Source organism: Sodiomyces alcalophilus (genome assembly GCF_042370955.1).
Source record: "Sodiomyces alcalophilus JCM 7366 unplaced genomic scaffold ACRALscaffold_3, whole genome shotgun sequence".
NCBI lineage: Eukaryota > Fungi > Ascomycota > Sordariomycetes > Glomerellales > Plectosphaerellaceae > Sodiomyces > Sodiomyces alcalophilus.
In genome coordinates this window covers 265,508-290,740 of record NW_027263534.1, presented here as the reverse complement: position 1 = coordinate 290,740, position 25,233 = coordinate 265,508, and the positions used below count along the sequence as shown (strand labels likewise).

The 25,233-nt window shown below is 57.5% G+C and overlaps 10 protein-coding genes across 10 annotated transcripts; 4 read left to right on the top strand and 6 right to left on the bottom strand.

Annotated features, from left to right (window-relative positions):
• Positions 1-357: 357 nt before the first annotated feature.
• Positions 358-4,394, bottom strand: ACRALDRAFT_2052542 (uncharacterized protein; the record flags this gene model as incomplete). Its single annotated transcript, XM_071021651.1, has 1 exon — positions 358-4,394. Exon 1 carries the CDS (start codon positions 4,234-4,236, stop codon positions 358-360), a length of 3,879 nt encoding a protein of 1,292 aa, XP_070875627.1. The 5' UTR covers positions 4,237-4,394.
• Positions 4,395-4,920: 526 nt separating this feature from the next.
• ACRALDRAFT_1062330 (uncharacterized protein) lies at positions 4,921-6,120 on the bottom strand. The gene has a single exon (XM_071016579.1). The coding sequence runs from the start codon at positions 6,112-6,114 to the stop codon at positions 5,158-5,160; it is 957 nt and encodes a 318-aa protein (XP_070875626.1). The 5' UTR covers positions 6,115-6,120; the 3' UTR covers positions 4,921-5,157.
• Positions 6,121-6,830: 710 nt separating this feature from the next.
• ACRALDRAFT_2033927 (uncharacterized protein) lies at positions 6,831-8,068 on the bottom strand. Its single transcript, XM_071020744.1, has 2 exons — positions 7,518-8,068; positions 6,831-7,452 (listed from the first exon to the last, which is right to left on the bottom strand). The coding sequence occupies exons 1-2, from the start codon at positions 7,972-7,974 to the stop codon at positions 7,133-7,135; spliced, it is 777 nt and encodes a 258-aa protein (XP_070875625.1). The 5' UTR covers positions 7,975-8,068; the 3' UTR covers positions 6,831-7,132.
• A 761-nt stretch (positions 8,069-8,829) lies between these two features.
• Positions 8,830-10,421, top strand: ACRALDRAFT_2041252 (uncharacterized protein; the record flags this gene model as incomplete). The annotated part of the gene is made up of 2 exons (XM_071021136.1): positions 8,830-10,290; positions 10,353-10,421. The coding sequence occupies 2 exons, from the start codon at positions 8,830-8,832 to the stop codon at positions 10,419-10,421; spliced, it is 1,530 nt and encodes a 509-aa protein (XP_070875624.1).
• Positions 10,422-10,662: 241 nt separating this feature from the next.
• ACRALDRAFT_1075507 (glycoside hydrolase family 36 protein) lies at positions 10,663-13,823 on the bottom strand (the record flags this gene model as incomplete). The annotated part of the gene is made up of 6 exons (XM_071018388.1): positions 13,063-13,823; positions 12,801-13,008; positions 12,507-12,720; positions 12,160-12,432; positions 11,349-12,086; positions 10,663-11,282 (listed from the first exon to the last, which is right to left on the bottom strand). The coding sequence occupies exons 1-6, from the start codon at positions 13,719-13,721 to the stop codon at positions 10,663-10,665; spliced, it is 2,712 nt and encodes a 903-aa protein (XP_070875623.1). The 5' UTR covers positions 13,722-13,823.
• A 530-nt stretch (positions 13,824-14,353) lies between these two features.
• On the top strand, positions 14,354-16,079 carry ACRALDRAFT_2103123 (uncharacterized protein; the record flags this gene model as incomplete). Its single annotated transcript, XM_071023128.1, has 5 exons — positions 14,354-14,506; positions 14,609-14,734; positions 14,798-14,875; positions 14,935-15,620; positions 15,692-16,079. 5 exons carry the CDS (start codon positions 14,354-14,356, stop codon positions 16,077-16,079), a joined length of 1,431 nt encoding a protein of 476 aa, XP_070875622.1.
• A 414-nt stretch (positions 16,080-16,493) lies between these two features.
• ACRALDRAFT_2102112 (uncharacterized protein) lies at positions 16,494-19,141 on the bottom strand (the record flags this gene model as incomplete). Its single annotated transcript, XM_071023088.1, has 2 exons — positions 16,494-16,690; positions 16,747-19,141. The coding sequence occupies 2 exons, from the start codon at positions 19,139-19,141 to the stop codon at positions 16,494-16,496; spliced, it is 2,592 nt and encodes an 863-aa protein (XP_070875621.1).
• A 399-nt stretch (positions 19,142-19,540) lies between these two features.
• ACRALDRAFT_208529 (uncharacterized protein) lies at positions 19,541-19,885 on the top strand (the record flags this gene model as incomplete). Its single annotated transcript, XM_071022465.1, has 2 exons — positions 19,541-19,567; positions 19,646-19,885. The coding sequence occupies 2 exons, from the start codon at positions 19,541-19,543 to the stop codon at positions 19,883-19,885; spliced, it is 267 nt and encodes an 88-aa protein (XP_070875620.1).
• Positions 19,702-20,893, top strand: ACRALDRAFT_2058396 (uncharacterized protein). Its single transcript, XM_071021841.1, has one exon. It carries the CDS (start codon positions 19,916-19,918, stop codon positions 20,777-20,779), a length of 864 nt encoding a protein of 287 aa, XP_070875619.1. The 5' UTR covers positions 19,702-19,915; the 3' UTR covers positions 20,780-20,893.
• Positions 20,894-21,799: 906 nt separating this feature from the next.
• Positions 21,800-24,279, bottom strand: ACRALDRAFT_2102297 (uncharacterized protein; the record flags this gene model as incomplete). Its single annotated transcript, XM_071023098.1, has 2 exons — positions 21,800-23,724; positions 23,823-24,279. 2 exons carry the CDS (start codon positions 24,277-24,279, stop codon positions 21,800-21,802), a joined length of 2,382 nt encoding a protein of 793 aa, XP_070875618.1.
• Positions 24,280-25,233: the final 954 nt, after the last annotated feature.

Here is a 25,233-nt window from a genome sequence, read left to right as displayed (position 1 = left end):
ATCCGGCACTTGTGTAAATGGGAACATAAAGGAAAAAACGCACAAAAGAGAAAGAAGAAAAGAAAGAACGGGCAGTACAAACAGGCATGCTTCCCCATACACCGAAGCCCCGTCTTGCGCGAGAAGAAAGAAGAATAAAAGCAGCAAAGGAAACAAGGCCAACAGAGCCTCATACTCCCACCATGCATGCATATATGCCTGTAGACTTGGCCTGCTGTAGGTCGTCCTACCAAGACATGCCGACTAAATCACCATGGACAATGGCCCATCGTTGAAGATACGGACGAGAAAGGAACTAGAAAGGAGAGGGAAAATATGGCGGAAAGGAGAGAGGTACCCCTGAAGTGGTTACGGACCTCAAAGCCAAAGCAACCACCTCACGCCCCCCACAAAGGCCCGCCCGACACCCCAGAACATGCGGAGGATCACGACGACGAACCATACATACCACATGAACCCGACGAGGACCCACTCGACGCCGAGCCACAGCCCCCGCCGGACCCATCGGAACCTCCGCCGCCGCCGCCGCAGCATCTTCTCCATCATATCCACCACATGCTTGACCTTGAGGCGCTGGCCAAACGCCAGGTCGCGGTTCGCCTCATCCACATCGTCGGCCGCCGCCCGCGTCATAGCCGACAAGTCCACGGCGATGCGGCGTCGAATATCCTCGACGCCTTCGTGCAGCGCCGGTGCCGCCTTGGCCGCGAAATCATCCGCCGCGCGCTGCCACTCCCCGTCGGCTTGCTGAACCGAAGCGGCAAGGCTCTGGGCGGCGACGTGGTATAGCTCCGTCGGCGGGACGGCGCGGGCCCGTAGACCCGACGGGTCGACGCTCAGCTGGGCGATGGCTGGCCAGCAGAGCCCGCTGGTATGGTCCGGTGTAGGCGCGGCGAAGACGGAGACGGGTTGGTTCGCGCGGCGCGATATTTCCATGGCCTTGATGCCCGAACTTAGGACTAGGGCGCGCAGGCGGGCGACGTCGCGTTTTGAAACGAGACCGGGCCGGCGCGGTGAGCTGCGATCCGAGAAGGACCAGTGGAGGCCGTCGAAGGTCGAGACCAAGGAAGGGTGGCGCGCGGTAGACGAGAAGGAAGGGGACCGGGCAGCGAAGGAGCTGAGGCGTCGATTGGCCTCCCGCAATTGGTCGCTGGTGGTGCTTGTTTCTGCCGGCTCGGCACTCGTCTCCGATTCACCGTGGGTTTTCGGTGGAGACGGCGATGGGGAGGACGACGCATCGTGGATATCGATGCGCGGGGGCTTCAGCAGCTCGAAATGAGAAGATCGACTGGGCGGCTCCGACGACTGCTGTTCACGGGATTCATGGGACTTGTGCTGGAAAGTCGGCATCACGTCCAGGAAATGCTTCACCCTAGGGTTGTGATCATCCGCGGTCGTGTCAGACATTGTTGACGGAACGAGATTGTTGTCATGGTCATGATCGTTGTTTTTATTGTTGGTATTGAGACGGGCCTCGTCATCGACTGCGATATCACGCTCATACGGGTGTCTCTCGGGTAGCTGGGGTTCTTTCCGCCAGACAAAGTCTCCCAATTTTGACACGCCGTCCCGGATGACAGTATCTAGTCTCGCTCCCCGGAAAAGATTCTTCTGTGCGCTGTTCTCAGTCCGAACCTTGGCGCCGGTCCGAAGAGTGTCCGCCAGATGTCGAGGTGGTTGAAGCTGTGAGGTCGAGGCAGCGCTTCCCGTAGCTTGCTTGCCGGGTGATGCATCCGTACGGGGCAAGGGTGACTGGGCTAAGCCGGGAGGCGCCGACTTGGGATGGACGAGAAGCTCAATGTCGCCCTCCATGGCGTCGGACTGAGGTTCGTTGCCTCGCTCTCGCTCTCGCTCTCGGCTCCTCTCACGGAAGATATTCCGGACCTTGTGGAACGGGTTGCGATGCGGCGAGCCTCCCCGACTCGGCGAAGGGGAGAGGTCCCCCCCGATGGGCGGTATGAAGGGGCTGTCCCTCGGGTGTCGATTGTCCGGGGAGTTGGGTACCGAGGTGTCGACGTCTATGTGTCCCTGGTAGACAGGCACGGGAATTTCCAAGCTCGACCTACCACGATGATGACCGTACATGGTCGGATGCTGTTTCGTGACCCCGGGTGTATCATCGGGCTCGCTCGCATCGATCAGGGACTGTTTGCGGCTCTGCGATCGGGAGGATGGCTGAGAGGCCGTGTGCGCCGCCCGCTCCGGGGTCATCGGTACCGTGGAGGAGGGTTGGTGCAACCAGACGGCGGGGGTTGTTTCGTTTGCTCCTTCTCTGGCAATCATCTCCAGCATTTGTTTCTGGAGGATGTCATTTCTGTTGCTTCCAGACGACGCCTGGGATTGATTCTCGCCTCGGCCGTGGCCTTCTCTGCTCCTCTCGTTTTCGCCGTTGGGAACGTCAGAAGATGTCTTGGAAACCGGGAGCAAGTCGGGAGGGGCGAGAGGTTGATGCAGAGAGCTACCGCGACGATGGTGATGGAAGCCTTTGAGCTCCTGGAGCTTTTGCCGTGCTCTTTCTCGTGTGCTTCCATGAGCGTGATCCGTGTCCGTCTTGACCAGATTCGCCGCCTCGCCACTAGTAAGCTCCGCTGCTGTCCACGGCTGAGGTGTAGAAGTGTTATGAGAGGCGTCGGGCGTGGCCTTCTCGGCTTGCGGACCAGACACTGGCCGGGATGACCCGCCAGGATTCTGGGGGAATACGCGATACCAATGACGGTCTTCGATGAATTGCAGGTGATCGTCTTGTTCCAGCCAGTAGACGTCGGCGATCATGTCGGCGGGATTGATGACCCAGTCTACCCGTGGGCGCTTCGGTTTAGGGGTATTCGACATGGGGGATTCCAGCTGGGCTCGATGAGCTTCGGCATCGGCAAAGGGAGGCAAGGCTGGGGTGTCGGGCCGAGCCGACTGACCGGTAGCCGCCCATCTGGCGACGTCGTCTACCCAGTCGGTGACTTTCTTCAGGTCGCCGAATCCCAGGGTCACGCCATCGATGGCCTTCCGTTCACGGGCTCGCACCTTGCGATTCCGGATGTATTGAAGCGGGTTGTATGGCCGGCCGATGGGACGAATGGCCGGCGGAGGACTCGTAGAGGAGTGGGAAGATGTTGCGGAGAGCGATGTCGTGGCAGGGTTGACGGTAGAGGGACGGCGGGAGACGGGGTCCAGAGGCGGCACGAGTTCGAGCAATCGTCTGTATTGGGCCATGAGCTCCAGCTGCTCCTTGGCCTTCTGGGCCCTCGCCAGGGTGGCGGGGGTAAAGTAGTGGCGATAGGACCCTTCCCGGGCGAGATCGAAGGATGGCTGCAAGGGGCTGTTCGTCCTCGACGTAGCCGAGGGCAGTCTCGCCGACAGGCCACGGTCCGGACGGGGGGACATGTTCCGCGAAGTTCTCCTCTGCTGCTGTAGATGCTGTTTCAAGGCGCCCCCCGTGCCGGTGCCGGCATTGGGGAGAGGTGCTAGGGCGGGGGGGATGGCGGCAGAGGTGGCCGAGGCGCTTCTCCTGGACGCCGCCCTCCTCGACTCGCTGAGGTTCAAGGCCATGTTGACGATGAGTGCTGCATCGATATCGTGAGGCTGGCTGGCCGCTCGTTGCGAGGAACCATGATGGCCATGATGATCGACGGGAGCACCGTTCGAAGCTTCTCGCTTCCTACCAACCACATGTTTCGTGTCGTCGGTCTGTGGTGACGAGAGGTCATCTGACCTGGGTCTTGGTGGTTGATCTGATGTGGACGGAGAAACGAGCCGAGGGTCGAAAGAGGCACTGGCACCGGAACCGGAAGCAGAACCGGCACCAACACTCAAGCCGGAGCGTTCTACTGTGGAGGTCCGCGGCGTCAGGTTGTTCTTTTGGGAAGGTTGGTTGTAGCGAGGCTGAAGTCGACGTTGAGTCCCGTTCGCACTACCAGAGGCATCACGAATGACGTTCTGGAGTAGGAAGCCGCCAGAGGAACGGATTCTATGACCTCTCTGGCCAGACACCTTGTCCTCATCCGTACTCTTCTCCTTTTCCTTGTCCTTGGCTTGTTGTTTCCACCGGGTATCATCCTGAGCTGTCCAACTCGGAGGGTCGGTCGTGGTAGGGTTTAGGGTACCTGCGGCCGCACTCGACTCATGTCTCGTCTCTTCATATGTCGGACTGGTCAGAGCATCGGTTCGGGGCGGAGATATCGATGGTGGGCTCCCTGTTTCGAAGGGCAGAGAACGGCTGGAGACGACATCCTTGTCCGACATGGCCGCTGGACAGGCAGCGAGGATCACCGCATCGCCGTAGCACGGCGTCCCAGACGAAAGCTATCGTCGAGGACCCTCGTATACGCACGAAGGATGAAGGTTAGTTTGTGGGCTGTACCTGTTTCGAGGGGTTTGAGCAGCCGATGAACCGAGGATCATTTATTTGTGGTGATAGATTCCTGGATTGGGGGCCCGTTCGACAATCTCAAAACCATCTTGAAATCATTATGTAAGGTACAGTAGCTAGACACGAGGAACCAGTTTGCAAGGGCCTCGAACTGCATATGCTCCGCATATCCAGATCTAGTGATGTATACAGTCTATATGCACAGTATCAAGTACATTTATATACGGTCTGATCTTACATGTATATAATCTATTTTGCTATTTCTTGACAATATAGTTAATTTTTATAATAATATTCTACGTATATACTAGGTATATACTATATAAACACCCTAGGATTTATAGTACTTGATCTCTTTATATAATAACGCTACTAGCTAGAGTGCTATTAGGTCTTTCCGTATAAGAATACGAGACGACCGCGAAGCCATCGGTATATAATCGGCCCGAGGAGCGCGCACGGACTATCGACTCGGTTTATCTATATTTCTATCCCCATTACTACTCCCAGGTATCATGCTCGCACATGGGTGAGAGAGCACGTTGGGGAAATCCGAGAGAGGTTTCAATCAGTCCAGAGCCCGTATCGCGATAGCATTTTGAAGGCTCTTCGAGACATTGAGGACAGAATTCCAGACATGCGCTAGCCATTTGAGGAGGATTAGAAAAAGTAGAGCTATGGCAGGGCTATTAATACACTAAGGAATTCTGATGTATGAATTAAAAGGTGCTGGTGGAGATGTGCTCATGTCCACGATGTCGACTATAGTCGTGATAGGTGAGCCTTACTGCTGGCTATGTCCAGTCCACAATCGCGGGTGGTCTTTTATAATCGTAGTGCCAGGTATCCTCAACATAATAAGTGGCCGCCAGGTGGAAGCTGATGCCCAGACTGCTCGTTTTGAGCTTCATCCACCCAACGTCTTCATCAGTGCAGCCATCAATAGGCGGCAGCGGTTCATCATCGAGCATGGCCAGCCTTTCTTCTTCGGACTCAGGAGGGCCTTGGGGCTCCCACTCAGAATTAATGAAGTTGACGTGACCCAAGTCCCACGGATCGCTGGGGTCTCTGTCGTAAACAATACTCCGCAAACTTTCCGCGTCAACTTCAATGAAGAAGATGTAGCGGGAATTGGCCCCGAGCATGGGGACTGTACGATAAACAGTCCGTGGTTCTGCTTCTGGAGAGTCTTGGACCGTTTCGGGGATCTGCATTCGTCGGTGACGATGTCCCTCTCTCTTAAAAGCCTCGTGAGCCCATTCTCGGAAGAGTCTGCGAAGTTCTGGTCGTGAGATGCCATCAAGGGTATCTTTGTCGTCCATGAAGACCCAGTCAAGGGAACTGGCAAGATCAGGCGCTTTCAATCCTCTCATGCTAGATGCCTGAATCGTCTCCTTGACTCGATTCCATCCATCGTCGTCGCCGTACGTCGTGCGATATACAACGAAACCCCATTTTCCGCCCTCACCAAGATGTTCTTGGAGGATTTCTGCTTCGGAGCGCCTGGAGCCGTGGAAGCCGTGGAACGATGCTGACGTTGTGAATGACCGTGGAGATGTCAAGGAGGACGGAAGGTGCATCAACCTTCCAAGTGATGAGAGCAACTGTGATGGCCGGGAGACAGGGGACTTTGCAGCGAAGACGAGGGTGGGAAGGAATTTGGGACGCGAAAAAAAGAGCCTCTGCTGATTATGAGCCACGGGCGTCAAACATTGTGCTAATGGGCGGTGCACCCATCGAGGTACTTGCATGGCGTGATGGAACTGGCGAGTGCGACATTGTACGGGAGGTCCGGTTATTTTTGAGTTTGCCGCGTTTTTATAGTATTCCGACGTGTACCACTTGGTTATTCCGACTGTACCACTGGTTATTCCGACTGTACCACTGGTTGTTCCAACTGTACCGTTGGTCACATGTATTCCGTTATTCCAACTGTAGTTCCAATTAGATCCTAGTCTTCCTGCCAATCTTCCTACTAATCTCATTATCACTCGGACACTCTACATCGTGAATCTACATCGTGAAACTACATCGTCAATCTACATCGTCAATCTACATCGTCAATCTACGGATAGAGGCAGCGCGTTCCGTTCCTCATTATACGAAGTAAGAACAAGATAGCTGCGGGCGCAGGCGCGTGGGCGTGGAAAAGGGCGTGGAAGAGGGCGTGAAAGGGGAAGACGGAAACGAAGACGAAGAAGAAGATGAAGGGGAAGAGGTGGCTACTACTGCTGCTACTAGCCACGATCAAACCAACGAGCTTATAATCCATTGATTGATCCGAGCGATCAAATTGATCCATATTAAAAGACGTTAGTGTGGTTTACGACCGTAGTTCAGTATCTGAACTACAGTCGGAATAACTCGAACCTAAATAATCCTCCTTGGTGCAGCTCGATTATACACTTAAGACTACCTGCCCCGTGTCGGACCCGTCCCCCCTAACTTGGCCTCCTATGACCGACCGCGCCATTTGCGCGCGTGAAGCTTCATAGTCTTCGGACAAGGCACTAGAGCCAGGACCCCCGGCCCACTTCTGCGAGAAGATGTCGTCCCGTGGCGAGTGATAGGTCTGCCCAAAAAGCTCTCTACATGTACCTTATTCTGAGCGCTTGGGGTGTTGTGGAGTAATTCTGTTTTTCGGCGGAACCCAGGAATCAGCATCACGGCTCGAACCATAGCACGAAGCGGCGGCTAATCTGTACGACGTAGAGCTCCGAAGAAGAAAGCCCACAATCTGTTTAATATGCTCGTTTCTGGTGTTTGTCGTTAAGCTACAATCCCCTGGTGACGTTGGCGTTTCATTTTCAACGCAGCTAGGCGAAGGTCGTGCCTGGGAATGCGCTTCCTCGCTTCATCCACAGTCTGCTTGCCATCCCGGATCTTCTTCCACTCTGTGCAAACCTTACGTCTCGCGAAAAGGGCGCTGTCGAATAGCTCGATAAAAAGCTGGTCCTCTTCCGGCAAGAGCGCGATAAATTTTTCTGGGAGGACCCCTAAGACATATGCGTACTGCACTTGGAGGTAGAGGGTTATGCTACAGTTAAGACCAGGTGTATCGAATCTCTCCGCAATCCCACAGATAAGTGCTATGAAAGCAGTTAGCATGCCCCGCGAGTGTTCTGCGATTATCACGTGGTACACTTTCACATACCGTTTATATAGAATCGGCGAGTAGGGAATCGACATAAAGTATCAGGATGGAGGAATGTATATGCCGCGAAGCTGGTGGGGCTGAGGTCGAGGTACCAAGAGCTGGCAGGGACAAGCATAACGTCTAACTCGGACGGTTCCACCGAGACAGGAGACGAGAAAGTATGCCCGGGCCAGCCTCCCGGGTTCTCACGCGCCTCGCTATGACCAAAGCACTGCAGATTCTGGGGCTTGCCGTGGTAGCCGTGGTCAAGGAGGATACGGCGTCCGTCTTCCAGCTGCTCATCGGCAACGGCGATGAAGAGAGCGCATACAAGGGCAGGGCTTCCGAGGACCTGGGCAACAGTATCGCCGACGATGCAGTGTCGCAAGTGAGCGCTTTCTAGCAGTTCCGTAGCCCTGAGATGCGGCCAGATGGACCGTTTCTTGAACGGGAATTTAGAGACGTAATCAACCATGATGGTGGTGTAGACTTGAGAAAGAGTTGATGGTCTTCTCGGCAGGCGATTTCTTGTGGCGGGGCCGATCAGCATAAATAAATGATGCGCAATGAGACCTTCCTGAATGGATTGTATGGACAGCAAATACCGAACAGGGGTGTACTTCGTATAAATACGAGGAACTAGTTCGAATAGGCCTCGAGCTTGTTTGCATGGGCTTCGGCCTGGATCCACTTTTAAGTTTATGCTCCGCATAGGGAAAATTATGTTATGTACACATGCAGTATAGAGTCACAGTATAAAGTATGTTTATACACTGCTTATATATAATAGATAATATATAATCTTATAATACGAAGTAAGATATCTAGAATATCCTAAGTATATACCGGGTATATATATACTTATACTAAGGATATATTATTAGATTTATATTTTTAAAGTAAAGGGTATATACTAGGTATATACTAGATACTTATCCTAAGGAGAGGCCTTAGCAAACTATACACTCTATAACGTTTGTCTGTCTATAAGCATTACCATTACTAATACAATCAGTGGCACTATTTCATATACCGCCCCTTCTATGGACGATAGCCTCGGAGGGCAGCAAGCAGAGCCCCCGACTCCTCTATGGAAAGAGTCCCCGGTGGCACCTGCTCTTAGTTCTCTCTTTCTCCTCGTATATATCCGTATACTTATATACTATCCCCGGACCGTCTCACGTACGACTTCACTCCCTCCTCTTCTCCATCTCGTTTTTCCCCAATCCCCCGTCTGCCTCGTTTCTTACGCCACCGTCATTAGCTCCCAAACCGCCCCGTTTCCTCTCTCGACGACGTTCTCTCAGCACGTAGAGATTCAACACGTACCATGGACGCGATCAAGTCAGCCCTCCACATCGGCTCCAAGCCCGAACCTCTTCCCCAACCCACTCCCGAGCAAGTGGCCGGCCTCAAGGCCAAGTACACCGCCGCCGGCCAAGATCATGTCTTTACCTTCTACGACTCGCTCTCTCCCGAAGACCAAGCCTCCCTCTATAAGCAGCTGCTCGGCTTCGACCCGGCCCGTATCAACGAGATCACCGACCGCGCCCTGAACCCGACCAAGGCCAAACCCGGTGACCTTGACCGCGCTCACGATGACATCCAGCCCCTCCCCGAATCCGCTACCGCCAGCATCCTCGACTCCAAGCCCGAGGACCTAGACACCTGGTACAAGGCGGGCCTCGACCTCGTCGCCCAGAACAAGGTCGGTGTCGTCCTCATGGCCGGAGGTCAGGGCACCCGCCTCGGCAGCTCGGCGCCCAAGGGCTGCTACGACATTGGTCTGCCCAGCCGCAAGTCCCTCTTCCGCATCCAGGCAGAGCGCATCCGCAAGGTCCAGGAGCTTGCCGCCACCCACGCCGCCTCGTCCGGGCCCCAGCCCGTCGTCCCCTGGTACGTCATGACCTCGGGCCCTACCCGCGGCCCCACCGAGCAGTACTTTGAAGAAAACAACTACTTTGGCCTCGACAAGGCCAACGTTGTCATCTTCGAGCAGGGCGTCCTCCCCTGCATCTCCAACGACGGAAAGATCCTCCTCGAGTCCCGGAGCCGCGTCGCCGTCGCCCCAGACGGCAACGGCGGCATCTACCAGGCCCTCGTCGCCTCGGGCGTTCTGGACGACATGCGCCGCCGCGGCGTGCTCCACGTCCACGCCTACTGCGTCGACAACTGCCTCGTCCGCGTCGCCGACCCGGTCTTCCTGGGTTTCGCCGCCAGCAAGGACGTCGACATTGCCACCAAGGTCGTCCGCAAGCGCAATGCCACCGAGTCGGTCGGTCTCATCCTGCAGCGCAACGGCCGTCCCGACGTTGTCGAGTACTCGGAGATTGACCAGGCCACCGCCGAGGCCCGCGACCCGCGCGACCCCGACCTGCTCAAGTTCCGTGCCGCCAACATTGTCAACCACTACTACTCGCTCCGTTTCCTCGAGTCCATCCCCCAGTGGGCCAATGACCTGCCCCACCACGTCGCCCGCAAGAAGATCCCCGCGGCCGACCTCCAATCCGGCGAGACCATCAAGCCCGAGAAACCCAACGGCATCAAGCTCGAGCAGTTCGTCTTTGACGTCTTCCCCAGGCTGCCTCTCGACAAGTTTGCCTGCCTCGAGGTCCGTCGCGAGGACGAGTTCTCCCCGCTCAAGAACGCCCCCGGTACCGGCGAGGACGACCCGGACACCAGCAAGCGCGACATTATGGCTCAGGGCAAGCGCTGGGTCCAGGCTGCCGGTGCCACCGTCGTGTCCGAGAAGGAGGAGGATGGTATTGAAGTGTCTCCTTTGATCAGCTACGTATGTGCTTCCTTTTCCCCATTAACACGGAGGAATGTCATGAGCTAACTGATTCTCTACAGGGAGGCGAGGGTCTTGAGAAGGTCAGCGGGACTCAAATCACCGCGCCTGCTGTCCTAGAACGGGAATAAACGAACGACAATACGAAAAGAAACGAAGAAAAAGAATACAGGCCATGTGAGGCGTTTTTTTTAGTCGGGGAGCCTGAAGTTGACATGTTAGAATCACGACAAGCGGGACCAGAGACACATATACATGACACTACACACTTGACATGAGCTATGGAAAAACGTTCAAACGGCTAGAATAATATGAATTAGATGTGCATGATGAGCCGACCTCTATTTACCGTCTTGATCCCATGTCTTAACGTCACGGCTCTACGTGCTCTATGGAGAAATACACCTTAATTTCAACCTCATTGCTCCAGCCAGGATGGAGCGCCATCTCTTCCCACGCCTTCTCGACGTCAATCTCCAACACATGGGCGTCCACGGCGCTGATCGAGACGGTATGAGCCGGGATCACCTGCCCCTGGATTGTGGCGATGAAATCATCCGCAATGGTCAGCTCGGGGAGCGCGGAGATGTAGACTCCCAAGACACCCAGGGCCTTGAGAGACGTCCGGAGCTGCACCCGCCCATCACCCTCAAACGCCAAGTCGCTGCTCACAATGGCCGCGGCCCCCGCCATCTTCCCCAACAGGCCCAGGTTGGCCGCGTATACCTCGCCCTTGACCTCGCTGACCAGGGTCGTGAGAGGGTAAGCCGTGAAGATGTCGTAGCCGCGGACGTCGAGGGAGACGGCCAGGGACGAGCCGGGGCCGGTGGGGGATAGTATGGGCGGCGTGATGCGGCCCGTGGAGTGCGCGCGGACCGTGTACCTCATGGAGGGAAGGACGCCGGGGAAAAGGGCGAGGGGGATGATTTCCACCAGGGGCCGGGAGGAGACGTTGAAGACGCCGAGGATGGGCGTGCCCGTTACGGCGGCGCCTAATGCGACGAGGGATGTTAGTGGGCTTTCGAAGGGCAATATCATGTTAGTGGGAGGTGACTTGCCGTGATAGCTGCCGACTTTGAGCAGCACATCGTCGTGATAGCTGTTGTACACGTCGACCGACTTGCCCACCACGCTGGGGCGGAAGATGACCGTCTTGCCCCGCGGCGTCGGGCCCGTCATCTGGCGGATGAGATGCATGTCATGCTGGCCCGGGACGTCGGTGATGTAGATGGGCCCGCCGCTGACGCAGCGTGCGGCGGCGTGGAAGCCCGAGTAGTCGTGGACGGTCTGGAACATGTCCCAGTCCGGGAGGATGTTGAGGTGCTGGGTCAGCAGGGCGTTGTGGGCGTTGGACCACACGTGCCAGGGGTGGGAGGCGGGCACCTGGGGGAAGAAGTCGTCCGAGTTGCGGCAGAGCAGGGGGGGACGGTTGCGGCGGAGCTGGGAGTGGAAGATGATGTGCGGCACCTGGGACATGCACGAGATGGCCTTGATGCTGAAGTGGCGCAGGGACGAGATGGTCCAGGCGTCGAGGTAGGCGTCGGTGAGGTCGCGGCGGGCGGTGGCCGAGACCCATGTGTCCATGATGAACTGGGCGTCTGTCTTGACGGCGTCGACGCCGCAGGAGGCGAGGAACTTGTAAAAGTCGTCGTAGAACCTGTCGACGTCTTCTTTTGCGACTACGGTCATGGTGCCGCCCAGGGGTAGGTGACGCCGCTCGGCCTCTTTCCGTACCACCTCGACGGTCTTGTAGGTCTTGGCGAGCTTCCCTTGGGGAGAGATGCCGGCCCAGTAGCCTGTGTCAAGTCAGCGGGTCAAGTCAGCGGGTTGTAGGCACGCGACGGGGAAGTTAAGGGGCGATGGCGGTACCGAGAAGGGCATGCCAGACGGCAATGTGTTGAATGTGAGGGTGTTTCTCGCGGATGCGTGATACCGTGCTCTTGAGGCCGCTGGGAAAGGCTTTGGGGTCGGCTTCGAACTCGACCCAGCCATGCTGGAACTGGCCCGGGCCTTTGTAGTCAATGGACTGCCAGTTGTCGTCGATGATGAGGCTGGTAACCTTGATGTTGCTCTCGGCGAGGGTATCAACGGCGGTCAGCACTTTCTCTTCAGTGAGTTGTTGTCCGAGGCCGTTCCATGTGCCTGTGTTTGTCAGTAGGGGGAGACGAAAGGAAAGAAAAGGAGAGGAAGAGAGGAGGCTTAGCACGACCACGTACAATAACCGAGGCCGTCGTACCAATTCTCCATCCATTCAGGTTGAATGTCCTTTTCGATGGACTGAATTTCCGCTTCGATTTCGTCGTTTGTACTCTTCATCTGCTGGACAACAGCCCGGGCATGATACATGACAGCGGCGTTGGCGCTTTCGAACGTGTCGCCAATGGCCGCAAGGACCGTGGCTGGTTCGGATTCCGTGCCGTCATTTCGAGTCTGAAGAGACCATGATCATACTCCATTAGCACTTGGAACAGTGGATATTCAGTGGAATCTCTCTCCGTCTGACGGCTTACGTGCAGCACCACAGTCGCATGCTCCCCCGTCTTCTGGCTGCGAAACACAGAGGTGACGTTATTCGCGCCGCTGATGGCCAGTAAAACGAGATGGTGACCCCGAGGGCTGAGAAACGAGCATACTATTCCGTCCCTATCAAGCTCGAAATGGCTTTTGCCGTGTCTGGGGCCAAGCCATGGAGTCCAGGGACGAACCAAAGCAAACCATCTAAAGAAAGACTTGTTAGTTGACCGGCAAAGCCAAGGCAACTTTGAGTCTCACCGCAGATAAGAGCCCCAAGGGACGCCTATAGGAACGTCACGGAAAGTCGACTCATCTGCCACGGCCGCAGGTATAGACGTCTCGAGAACCCATAGCCGCGTGCCGGGCGACTGGCTCATCTTCTGCCGGACTGTCCATGCGGGATCCAAGCCCTCGATGAGCGCGTTCAAGTCCTCTGAGAGGCCAGTAGCCGGCTCGGTACGCACGATAACGAGACCATCGCCTAACCCTAGCTCATCACGGGTCCATCTCCACGGTTCGTTGGCAGCATGACGGAACCTCAGGGTGAACTGCAACGACTTGCGGGCTTCTAGGGAGACGGAGAAGTACAGGCGCGACGAGGTTGGGTCTGGGAAGGACTGGAGTTCTATGGGAACATGATCCGGTGAAGCGGGACGTAGAAGCGATTCAGTCCATTCCTGGTGGTCGGTCGACTGCCAGAGGGCGACTTGCCATGGCTCCTCGCGGCGTGAGGCCGGTACCTGGAGGACAGCAAGGAAGGAGAGGCGGCCGTCTTGGACTTGGGTGACCTGGCCCAGTGGAGGGAAGCTCTGTATGATGGCCTTCATATCGGCATCCACGGGCTCTGGGGTTGGGTTCTGCTTCAGAATGTGTAGGACCTGGAAAGGGTCTGCGAAAGTGAAGGCCCCGCCAGGCATCTTTTGCTATCATCGACTGAGCGGGCAGAGGTTCAGATGGTGTAGATATTTACGTGAATTCCGTCTTTTGTATTGAAATGCGGGAACAGCTGGGACGATACAGGTGAAGGAAGAGTTGGGAGATGAATCCGACTTGAGTCTCCAGGCGGTTGAGGTACAGTACCTGGTTAATCACTGCCCGCCTACATTACGAAGTGGGTAAGCTGGATCACATAACATAACACGGGTACTCTTTTCTGTAATCATTGGACGATCATGAGGTCAGCTGCATTCTGTCGGGTCTCATTGCATGTCCAGATGGTGGTGATGGATGGTGAACTGGAGTACGAATAAGTGCAGACTGACAGCTGACATAATCAGTCCAGATTCGCCGACGATGACCCGGCTGAGTCATTCCCACTTGGAAACAGACAACCTCTGATTGGCCCAACTCTCGGACGGAGATAGCCGGAACAACTCGGAGAAACCACTGCCTGACATCCAAGGCCACCAAAATACATTCCAGCAAACCGGCACCGAGAATTGGAGGAAAGCTTTCAAAGCCGCGAGCCGAAACCTCCATTGAAAGATTTCAGTTGCAAACCACTCAATTCGCCTCCCGCTTCCTCCACACACCACCCACACCACCCCCCATGGCGTCCCGGAGACTTGCTTTGAACCTCTCGCAGGGCCTGCGGAAGGGTCCTTCGTCGTTGACGAGGACTTCCCGTCTGACCCGAGGCCTCGCTACGCCCGCCAGCCCCGTCGGCAAAGTCGAAACCACCACCCTGAAGAATGGACTGACTGTACGCCATCACGCGCGCTCCCCCAAGTCCCTCGCTCAGAAGAGATCAATTGGCTGCATAGAGGGACAGTAAAGACTCGTAAGCTAACCGTTGACTCTCTAGGTCGCCACCAATTACTCGCCATGGTCCCAGACTTCCACAGTCGGCATGTGGATTGATGCTGGCTCGAGGGCAGAGACTGACGAGACCAATGGCACTGCTCATTTCCTTGAGCATCTCGCCTTTAAGGTAGGATTCTCTGCATTGCGTTGCTGCTTTCTTGATGAATTTGATGGCTGACATTTTTTTTAGGGTACCTCAAACCGGACACAGCAGCAACTCGAGCTCGAGATTGAGAACATGGGTGGCCACCTAAACGCCTACACCTCGGTTGGTAACGTCCCGTATCCCCTGTAAGGGAATGCCATTAACCAAGGTTGAATCAACAGCGCGAGAACACCGTCTACTTTGCCAAGGCGTTCAACTCGGACGTACCCCAATGCGTCGATATCCTCGCCGATATCCTCCAAAACTCCAAGCTCGAGGAGGCCGCCATTGAGCGCGAGCGCGACGTCATCCTCCGCGAGTCCGAGGAGGTCGAGAAGCAGATGGAGGAGGTCGTCTTCGACCACCTCCACGCCACCGCCTTCCAGCACCAGCCTCTCGGCCGCACCATCCTCGGCCCCCGCCAGAACATCCGCGACATCACCCGCACCGAGCTCGTCAACTACATCAAGAACAACTACACCGCCGACCGCATGGTCCTCGTCGGCGCCGGCGGCGTCCCCCACGACAAGCTCGTCGAGCTGGCCGAGAAGTACTTTGCCGGCCTCCCCAGCCACGGGCCCCACAACCAGGCCTACCTCCTGTCCAAGCAAAAGGCCGACTTTATCGGCTCCGACGTCCGCGTCCGCGACGACCAGATCCCCACCGCCAACATTGCCATTGCCGTCGAGGGCGTCAGCTGGAACGACGCCGACTACTACACCGCCCTCGTCACCCAGGCCATTGTCGGCAACTACGATAAGGCCCTGGGCAACGCGCCCCACCAGGGCAGCAAGCTGAGCGGGTTTGTCCACAAGAACGACCTTGCCAACAGCTTCATGAGCTTCTCCACCAGCTACAGCGATACTGGGTGGGTTCTCCTTGTTCTTCCCTTCCTCTCAGTCAAACCCGGTACAAAAGAAACGCAGCTAACTGTCGCAGCCTCTGGGGTATCTACCTCGTCACCGACAAGCTGACCCGCGTCGACGACCTCGTCCACTTTGCCCTCCGCGAATGGATGCGTCTCTGCTCCAACGTCAGCGACTCCGAGGTCGAGCGCGCCAAGGCCCAGCTCAAGGCCTCCATCCTCCTCTCCCTCGACGGCACCACCGCCGTCGCCGAGGACATTGGCCGCCAGCTCATCACCACCGGCCGCCACGCCAGCCCCGCCGAGATTGAGCGCGTCATCGACCACATCTCCGCCAAGGACGTCATGGACTTTGCCAACCGGAAGCTCTGGGACCAGGACGTCGCCATCAGCGCCGTGGGAAGCATCGACGCCCTCTTTGATTACCAACGGCTCAGGAACACCATGAAGCCCAAGTTCTAAGCGAAGGATTTCGTGGATGAGGGAGGGGGAAGGTTTCGGCTGGTTTCTACGGATAGAGTGTATGAGATACCGTTTTTACAGGCCTACTGTATCATAAAAAGAGTCCCTTTTGTTCACAGTGGCGCTCGTGCAACGCGTGTTTGAGGCAGCAGTAGTCTTTGCCAGGGAGAGGTAAGGAGAGGTAATCCTAGAAGGCTGGACGGTAGAGGAGCCTTGAACACTGAATTGATGAGCCGATCCTGAGTTGTAAAGACTATGTCCATGGAATTCGCCTCGAGAATCACTTCTGACTTTTGTCTCATTGCTTTGTCGAGCCGAGATATTATTTCCCCCTAACCTGATGATAAATACCCACCAACCCAACCCCTTATATACTCTTGTCAACCAAGCAGAGATGAACCTCACTATACTGTCCTATTCATTTCCCTCCATGTGTCGGACCCGAATTTCCACAGCCCGTCTGTGGGCCTCCAGCTCTTCGACCTTGGCGAGGTGCATGACGGATTCGCCCACGTTCTTCAGGCCCTCGGCCGTCAAGTTGGCGCTGGTGATGTGCTTGACAAAGGACCCGAGATTGACCCCCGAGTACTGCTTTGCGTAGCCGTAGGTTGCTAATGACCGTCAGTGGGAGAGACCTAAAAAAAATAAAAGAGACAGGAAAACATACGCAGAGAATGGTTCACACCCGCAGAGTAATCGCCCACACTCTCAGGAGTCCACTGGCCGACGAAAACGCTACCGGCATTCATGACCGAGTCGACTACCTTCTCGGCGTCCTGGAGCTGCAGGATGAGATGCTCGGGCGCATACTCGTTGCTGATGCGCATGGCCTCGTCGACGTCGCGGACGCAAATGGTGACCGAGTGGGCAATGGACCCGCGGACGATATCGACGCGCGGCAGGGCCATGGCCTGGGCGTGCACCTCGTCCTCGATGGCGCGGAGCTGGTCCTCGCTCAGGTCGACGGCGATGAGGATGACCTGGCTGTCGACGCCGTGCTCGGCCTGGGAGAGGAGGTCCGAGGCCACAAAGGCCGGGTTGGCGTGGGCGTCGGCGATGACGAGCACCTCGGACGGGCCGGCCGGCATGTCGATGCCGACGCCGGCGTTGGTGTCGTTGCTGACGAGCATCTTGGCCGCCGTGACGAACTGGTTGCCCGGGCCGAGGATCTTGTCGACCTTTGTGATGTTCTCGGTGCCGTAGGCGAGGGCCGCCACCGCCTGCGCGCCGCCGGCGAGGACGATGCTTTCGGCGCCAATCTTGTGCGCCACGTAGACAATCTCGGGCGTCAGGCTGCCGTCGGGCCGCGGGGGGGACGCGAGTACAATCTTCTTGCACCCGGCCACCATGGCGGGCACGCCCAGCATCAGGGCGGTGCTGGGGAGCACGGCGGTGCCGCCGGGGACGTACAGGCCGACGCGCTCGATGGGGCGCGAGAAGCGGCTGCACACCACGCCGGGCATGGTCTCGACGTGGAGCGGCTTGTCGACCTCCCCCTGGGCGGCGTGGAACTTGCGGATGTTGTCAAAGGAGACGTCGATGGCCTTGATCGACTCGGGGGACAGCCGCATGGCCTCTTCGGGGAACGGCGCCTTGAGCACGGGCGAGGTGAGGGAGGTGGCCTTTTCGAACTTGTGGGTGTAGGCCAGGACGGCCTTGTCGCCGCCGGTCCGGACGTCCTCGATGATGGGCTTGATGATGTTCAGGATGGCGTCGGGTGACTTTTGCGACGGGCGCTTGAGAGCCTCGAGGATCTCGGCCTCGGAGGCCTGGGAGGCGTCGTAACGGCGCATGGTGATTCTGTCCGTCTTGGGTTCACTCGCCGGAGCAGCGGCAGGGGCAGGGGCCGGTTGGTCCGCAGAGATGCCCTCCTTCTCGGCCCACTTCCCCTTGGCGTCACCCTTCCTCCTCTTGACCTTCCAGGCCTTGGCGTCCAGATTCTTCTCGATATCGGCCAGGCTCACGCCGGCGCTGACGGCCTTTGTGAGGGCGAAATAGATCAGGTCGGCGGCCTCGAAGGCGACTTCCTCGGGGGTCTGGGCATCGCACAGCTCCTCGGCCTCTTCCATGATCTTGGCCCGCAGCAGCTTCTCGTCGTTGAACAGGCGCGCGGTGTACGAGCCCTCGGGGGCCGACTGTTTCCTGGACACGAGGGTCTTCTCCAGGCGCGGGATGCCCGACAGGTCGCCGAAGCAGCCGTCCTGTTCCAGGTGGCAGAAGCGACCGTTCTGCTTGACGATGAACTTGAGGGTATCGTTATCGCAGTCGACGGAGATGCGGATCAGCTCCTGAGTGTCGCCCGAGGTGGCGCCCTTGACCCATAGGCCGCGTTTCCGGCTCTGGTAGACGCCCGATTGCGTCCTCAGAGCCTCGGCGATGCTCTCCTCGCTGCTGTAGGCGAGACCCAGGGCAATGTTCGACTCGTCGCAAACCACAGTGGGAATGAGGCCATCGGCGCGGTCCGACTTGCAGTACGAGGCGATGACCTTGGGCAGGGAGAGTCTCGTGGTGTCCTCCTTGCTAACGGTCAGTCGGTCGGAGGGGAGGATGGGGATAGCGCGGCACTTGCGTGCTACCTGGAGGAAGGTTTCCAGGTCCGCACCAGACACCGGCTTGAGGAAAAGGTTGGGCAGCTTCTTGGACTCGGCCTGCTTGACAAAGTCGTCGAGTTTGGGACTCTGGGGGTCGAACTCTTTCACCAGGAGGCTGTTGCTGGCAGAAGCAGCCGACAGGTCCAAGTCGGTGACCACAGAGCCGACACGGTCACCAAACTCGGCATATTGGGGCAGGTTCTCGGGGGCGACGAAGACTTGGCGCGCGCCTGCATCAAGCAGAGATACCACGTCGTCTAGGGAGTCGACGTCGGTCACGTCAAAGTAGCCACGAAACTCGGCATTGTGGCGCTTCAAAAAGCGATGGAACTTGCCGAGAGTCTGGGTAGTGGCGTGGAAGAACGGAGCACCGAGGGCAGAGACCTGTTCCCGGGCGAGGCCTTCGAGGTTGGCCAGCCCGGGGGGGACGGCAACGCTGATGAGGAAAGGGAACGGTAGTGTTGTTTCCATGGCGAGGTCTAGGCGACGATTTGCCAGAGTAGAGTAGGAGGAAGAAGAATCGATTCCCGGGCCTTGGAAGACGGCGAGGGCGTCTGGACGAGATGAGTTAGATGGGTGAGAAGAGAACGAGGAGTCTAGAGACGAATGGCGCTCTTACTAGTTAGTGTTCGTTTCTTTCTTCCTTTTCCCGACGCTGTTCTGGTTCGTATTTGAAGTTGATTGTAGTTGTAGTGAAGATTCAGGGACGGCAAAGACAAAAGATGCCAACTAGTAGATGGAAGAATTGAGTTTCCGAGTCACATCCCACCTTCCACTTCCTTCCTCCCATCTCCGAGTCCGGCTCGAATTTTGGCGGGGCAATTTTTGACCCCTCCATTTAGTCTTTCCACTGCCGGCTTTTGCCAGGGGATGCCATCTGAAGACGTACCAGCCATTGTGTGGCTCGTGCTTGGAATTGAACCTACTCAGCCACGATATCGGATAATAGATCTACCGTCGCACACTCCACTCCAGTCCTTCAGACCTCATGTCAATATCCATCATCTTGTCCATTGTGATGGATGGAATATTGGGAGGTTGAACTTAAACACCTACGACTCTTCAAACCGTACGCCGAATTTTCCATCAAAATACCACCTTGATCTACTCACCTACCTCACCGCTGCAACTTCGACTCCGTTACCTCCAACTCCTCCCGGATCCCATCGGCCCCCATCACATCTTCCTCACGATCCCATCCCATCAATTCCATAGCAACGCTTCCCGGCGTAGCAACCAGCCATCATGAGCACACAAGCTACCTCAACACCCCAGGTCAACGGCGTACCTTCTTCCGCCCAAAACCCATCCCAACAAACCACCTCCACCTCCCAACAAAACACCCCCCAATCGCAATCGGCAACCCAACCATCACAACCGCAATCGCAGCAACCAGCGCAGCAACAAAGTCAACAGCAACCTCCCGACGCCTCCTCCTCCGCCCCCCGACCGCGCGACGCAAGGATGATCGAGCTCCTCCTCACCTCCCAAGGCGTCACCTCCTACGAGACCCGCGTGCCCCTCTTCCTCCTCGACTTTGCCTACCGCCACACCTCCTCCATCCTCAACGACGCCCTCCACCTGGGCGCCGACCCCTACACCACCCACGCCGGCGCCAAACCCTCCGCCCACGCCGGCCCCGCCTCCATCCCCGGCTCGGGCGGCGACGCCACCGTCTCCGCCAACGCCATCAAGATCGCCATCGCCTCGCGCCTCGTCTACCAGTTCCGCGGTGGCCGCGGCTCCGGTGGCATCAGCAAGGACTGGCTCCAGGACCTCGCCAAGGAACACAACCGCGTCGCCCTCCCGCGCGTCGCCCCCAACGAGTGGGGTGTCCGCCTCCCCAGCGAGCGCTTCGTCCTCACCGGCACCAGCTGGGGTCTCAAGGACGTCTGGGAAGAAGCCGGCATGGACGAGGACGAGAGCGATGAAGAACCGGAGCTGCAACAGGGGGGTGGTGGTGGTGGTGCCATGGAAGGTGTCGAGCCGACCGGTGCGGCTGCGACTGCCGACGAGAAGAATGAAGATGGCGAAGAAGTCGAAGGTGGAACCATGGAGGATGTGTTCGGCAAGGACATGGAAGATGAGGAGATGGGAGGCTCGGGATAGGAGAACGGCGCCTCTTCCACCTCCTCTTCTACCATGGCTGGTGTGTCTGCCACTACTGTTGCGCTTCCCGCCGGCCCAGTCGCTTCTCCTGCTGCCTTGCCACCTCACCTCATCGCCCACCATAAAACCCACGTCGCCAATGCAGCGAGCACCAACGGCCACGTCAACCCGTCCGTTTATCATCACTCACCCAGATACAAGTCGAGCAACGGCCAACCCAGATACCATCCTCACCCGCGTCCCAACCCAGTACCAACCTCGATACCCTCGACTTTTACTACACGGAACCCGTCCCTCGGCGGACATCCTTCCAAGCCCGCGCCCTCATCGTCTTGGGAGAGTCAGCAGGCACCCCATGTCCAAGCCTACTTTGTCGTTCCGAACGGGACCAACCACAGCAGCTCTAACCGTAACGGTATTTGACGCGACTAGATAACATGGTCACCTGGGGCATGCAGAAATCTTGCAAACATGGGTACAAATAATAGGGGGTGGGCTGAGATATATTTGTCTCTACACAAGCGTCCGGGGAAAACAGAGAACTACCTATATTTTGATAGCGAGAAACTACACAAGAGTCAGGCTATGGGTCCTGGTTAATGGAGAGGTAATAAGGACGTTGCCAATGTAGGCAGAAGTAGAGCAAGCATCCAGTCACCATCCCGAACCAATACAGCGACACTTTAATTCGAAAAGCCAGACGAAAACACGCCAGAGTACAATCTCGCCACGATGTAGTATACATGCGCCTGTATCCCATGTGTCCATTGCGATCCCAACGCCAGCGCTATGTCCCAAAAGTGCCATGTCCCATCTTTCGTCCTGCCACCATGTGTCTCTATCTCTAACCAGCGTCGGGACCGTGAAATCCATCTTGATGCCATTCGGCAAACCGCAAAAGGAAAAGAAAAAAAACGAAGTAACAAAAGTGGAAAAAAGGAGCGATCACTTGAGATCCACCCCTAAAGCCTCCATGCTGGCCATCCTCATAATCTCACGAGCAGTCTCTCAGCGGACTTGTCACTCCTGAATCGCCTGGGTGACATTCTTCAACCCCGTGATGGCCTCGGCACCGACATCCTGCACCAACTCTCTGTTCACGGGCCGCGACGACGTGGGAACCAACGCCAAGTCCGCCTCGCTGGGCGTAACCTCAACGTCCTCGAGCATGGGCGTGCTGGGCGTCGGCGTGCTTCTCGCCGGTCGTCGACCCGTCTCCGCACCGCCATCGTCCTCCTCGTCTTCCTCTTCTTCTTCGTCCTCATCCTCCCCATACTCCTCTTCGTACGCATGCTCGTCGTCGGCATCCGACTCATCAATGCTCAAACGATGCATGCTCTGCTCCATACTCTCACTCAATTCCTCGTCGTCGTACTCATCCACCGAGTCCCGAGAAATATAACTGTCCGCAAGACCGTCGCCCACCTCGTCGTCCTCGTCCTCGTCCTCGTCCTCGTCATCGTCGAGTCGTCCATACGCAGGCCCGTCATCCCCCGTGTCGCTGGCCGAAAACTCGTCCAGCTCCAGGGGCTCGTCCCTCCAATACTTGAAATCCGTAAACTCCTCCGCGCCGCCCCTGACCAGCATGCTGACCGGCGGGAAGAAGTGGTCGACGACTTCGTTGATGTTCATGTACGACATCTTGAGCCTGTTCAGGCTCAGCACGTCCAGGCAGACCTCGGCGTTGGAGTTGATGGTGAAGATGCGGTTCCGCGGCACGTCGACCGTCCGGTAGGAGATTTGGTCGGTGAGACGGTTCCCGTAGCCGGCGTAGAACGGGGTGTGGTCGGGTCCGTACAGGGACCGGATGTCCCGGAGGGTGGCCATCTTGAACACGTGAGGTTTGCGCAGGTAGACCTCGCGGCGGAGGGCCGCCATGGTGCGGTCGGGCGACAGGATGGTCGGGCCCCGCGGCAGTCTGTAGCCGTCCTGCTGGATGCCGGCCAGGTAGGCCCTCGTGGTGTCGGACTGCCCCACGGACCGGCTCGTCAGGTACATGATGTTGTAGCCGTTGGCGGCGATGTCGCTGTAGAGCTTGGCGACGCCGGCGTGGGTCCAGTCGCGGCCGATCATGTTGAGGACGTGGCCGAGGGCGTCCGACTTGGTGATGGTGCCGTCAATGTCGGAGATGACGACGGGGGTCTCGTGCTTCCAGAGGAACATGTTCGCCTGGCAGGTGGCGCGGTTGACGGTGAAGCTCATGCTGTTCGCGCCCGGTTTCAGGTCGAGGGCCTTGAGCTGGTCGCTCGTCAGGCGAAGCGTCTTGGCGTAGTTCAGGTTGGGGTCGCCGGCGGTCGACGTGGGCGGCGTGCTCGGCGACGTGACGTGGGAGCTGACGTCCGACCCGGCTCGCCTGTGCAGGCGAGAATCGGCCGTGGTGGTGGCATCGCTAGTGTCACTCTGGTAACCAGGATCGGAAACGGCATCGGCGGCGACGCGACGGAACCCGGCCTCCATGGCCCGCCTCTGGGCCGCCTCCTTGGCCTCTTCGCTGCTGTAGATCCAAATGTTCCCTTGCTCGTCCATGCCGAAGAGGGCGCCAATGTCGTAATTCCCCTCGAGCTCCTGCGACAAGACCTTGCGAGCCATGATTTCGGCCCGGAAGACGTCTTCTTCGTTGCTCTTCAGCGTGGTCATGTCGAGTTTGAGGTCGCCCGTTTCGGTGACTTCACACGGAATGTTGGCGGCCGAGAGCTTCTCGCTGAGGGCGGTAGCACGGGCCACGGCTTCTGTTGCCGGGAGAGGCGGGGGGATTGGCGAGTGGGCGAAGAGCCGGGGGGTACCTGGCTCGACCGCCGCTTCGCCAGCCTCGGAGTCGCTCGCTGGGGAGGATCGGGCTAGGAAGTCTTCGCTGCGCGATCGAAGCACGTGGGACCAATCGCCCGACGGGGGGCGTTCGTGCGTCGTGCCGGGGTTAGGGATCGAAGTGGCAGCGGTCAGGATGCCTGAGTAAGACGGTATCAGCAAGTGGCGAACGCGGGAGATGTGACATGATGGAGGAGGGGAAAAGGGATGAGGGAAAAGGGGAGACAGGGGAAACTACCATCTTCGCGTGACGCCGAAGTCGAATATACAGGCGCAGTCTTCGAGGGGTGCGACCTGCCAGAGGAATTGTCGAGTTCTAGAAGATCGGGTTCCTGAAGACTGGGAGAAACAGAGCGGCGCGCATTAAGGGGAGGACTCGAGGCAGGGGAGACGAGAGGCGAGGTCTGGAGATCCTTGGGGATGGTGTCGCTGGTCTCGAAGATGAAAAAGGCCTCGCCCTCCTCGCCGAGTTTCATGGGATAAGGCTGCTTCTCGCCATTGACGCGAAAGTCGACCTTTTTCTCATAGGGGCGAAGAAGCGAGAACTTGCCGAAGCGGACGTGGAAGGGGGAGCAGGCCAGAGAGCCGTCCTCCTGTTCGACGACGATGACGTCGATGGCACCGCTGAGGGTAGCCGGGTTGATGGAGTTCCATGCCGACGAGACCGAGTCGCTGATGTTCCTGACGTACTGCATGGCAGCGGGCGACAGACAGATGGAGACGGGCTGTGGGTTTGCAATGGATCGTCTCGATGCCGGGAAGTGTTGTTGGCCGGCGTGGTAGCTGAGGTCGGTGGTGTGGCGAGCGTAGAGGTCGAGGGAGAATGTTATGTCAGCCACAAATGGCGACAAACAAGCAGTCAAGGGACCAGTCGGGCCAGCCGAGTTGGGTTAGGCTATGGTATGTATGGACGGCTGGTGGTTGTGATGGGCGCAGGAAGTGTGGGGGGTGGTTGAGGTTGCGGGAGGGGGATTTGACGACGCGCGGAGGGGGAGAGCAATTGTTGGGGAAGTCGTATATTGGCTGTTACGATGCAGGGGTCTTGATGCGGATCGGTATTCGTTTGAAGGTCATGGGACAGCGTGAGCCGGAGGGGAAGCAGAAGTGGCTGTCGGCCTGGAATGAACGAGAGTTGTGCCGTCCACCAGGGGAATTGAAGAGACAAAGTCTGAAAAAGTCAAAAGTCGCTCGAGTTTTGCGTTCTAGGTAATAGAATAGGAAACGAGGGATAATGTGTGGGAGGGCAGGTGGATGGAGGTAGTACAGAGGATGCAGGTTGTCGAGAAATATTATCGTGGGGCGAGGAATGTCCAAGGCGGCAGGAGGGACGCCGAGGGAGAGGAGTCCATCACGGGCATGACATGACGAAACTGATGGGGAAACACCCTGGTCCAAGGAGTCCCGAAAGGTATAGTAGCTTCACAAAAGTGACAAAGTCACACTAACGTTGACGCGTACATTGGCAGTGGCAAATTGTTAAGGACTACTCGTAACTTTGGCGCGGTGGGCCGTACACAAGGTCTCAGCCACTGTACCTGTAGCGGCATAGCGGGTTCAATCGTTGAGGTTCTTGGCCAGACCTGGCTACGGAGTACTACCGTACCTACAACGTAATGGCGCAGTCGTTCCGTACTATGACACGGGCCAAG

Coding starts and splice junctions, on each gene's coding strand:
- ACRALDRAFT_1062330 (XM_071016579.1), bottom strand. CDS start 6,114: ATGCAAGTACCTCGATGGGTGCACCGCCCATTAGCACAATGTTTGACG.
- ACRALDRAFT_2033927 (XM_071020744.1), bottom strand. CDS start 7,974: ATGGTTGATTACGTCTCTAAATTCCCGTTCAAGAAACGGTCCATCTGG. Junction 7,453..7,517: donor TCGCCGATTCTATATAAACG/GTATGTGAAAGT, acceptor CTGCTTTCATAG/CACTTATCTGTGGGATTGCG.
- ACRALDRAFT_2058396 (XM_071021841.1), top strand. CDS start 19,916: ATGAGCACACAAGCTACCTCAACACCCCAGGTCAACGGCGTACCTTCT.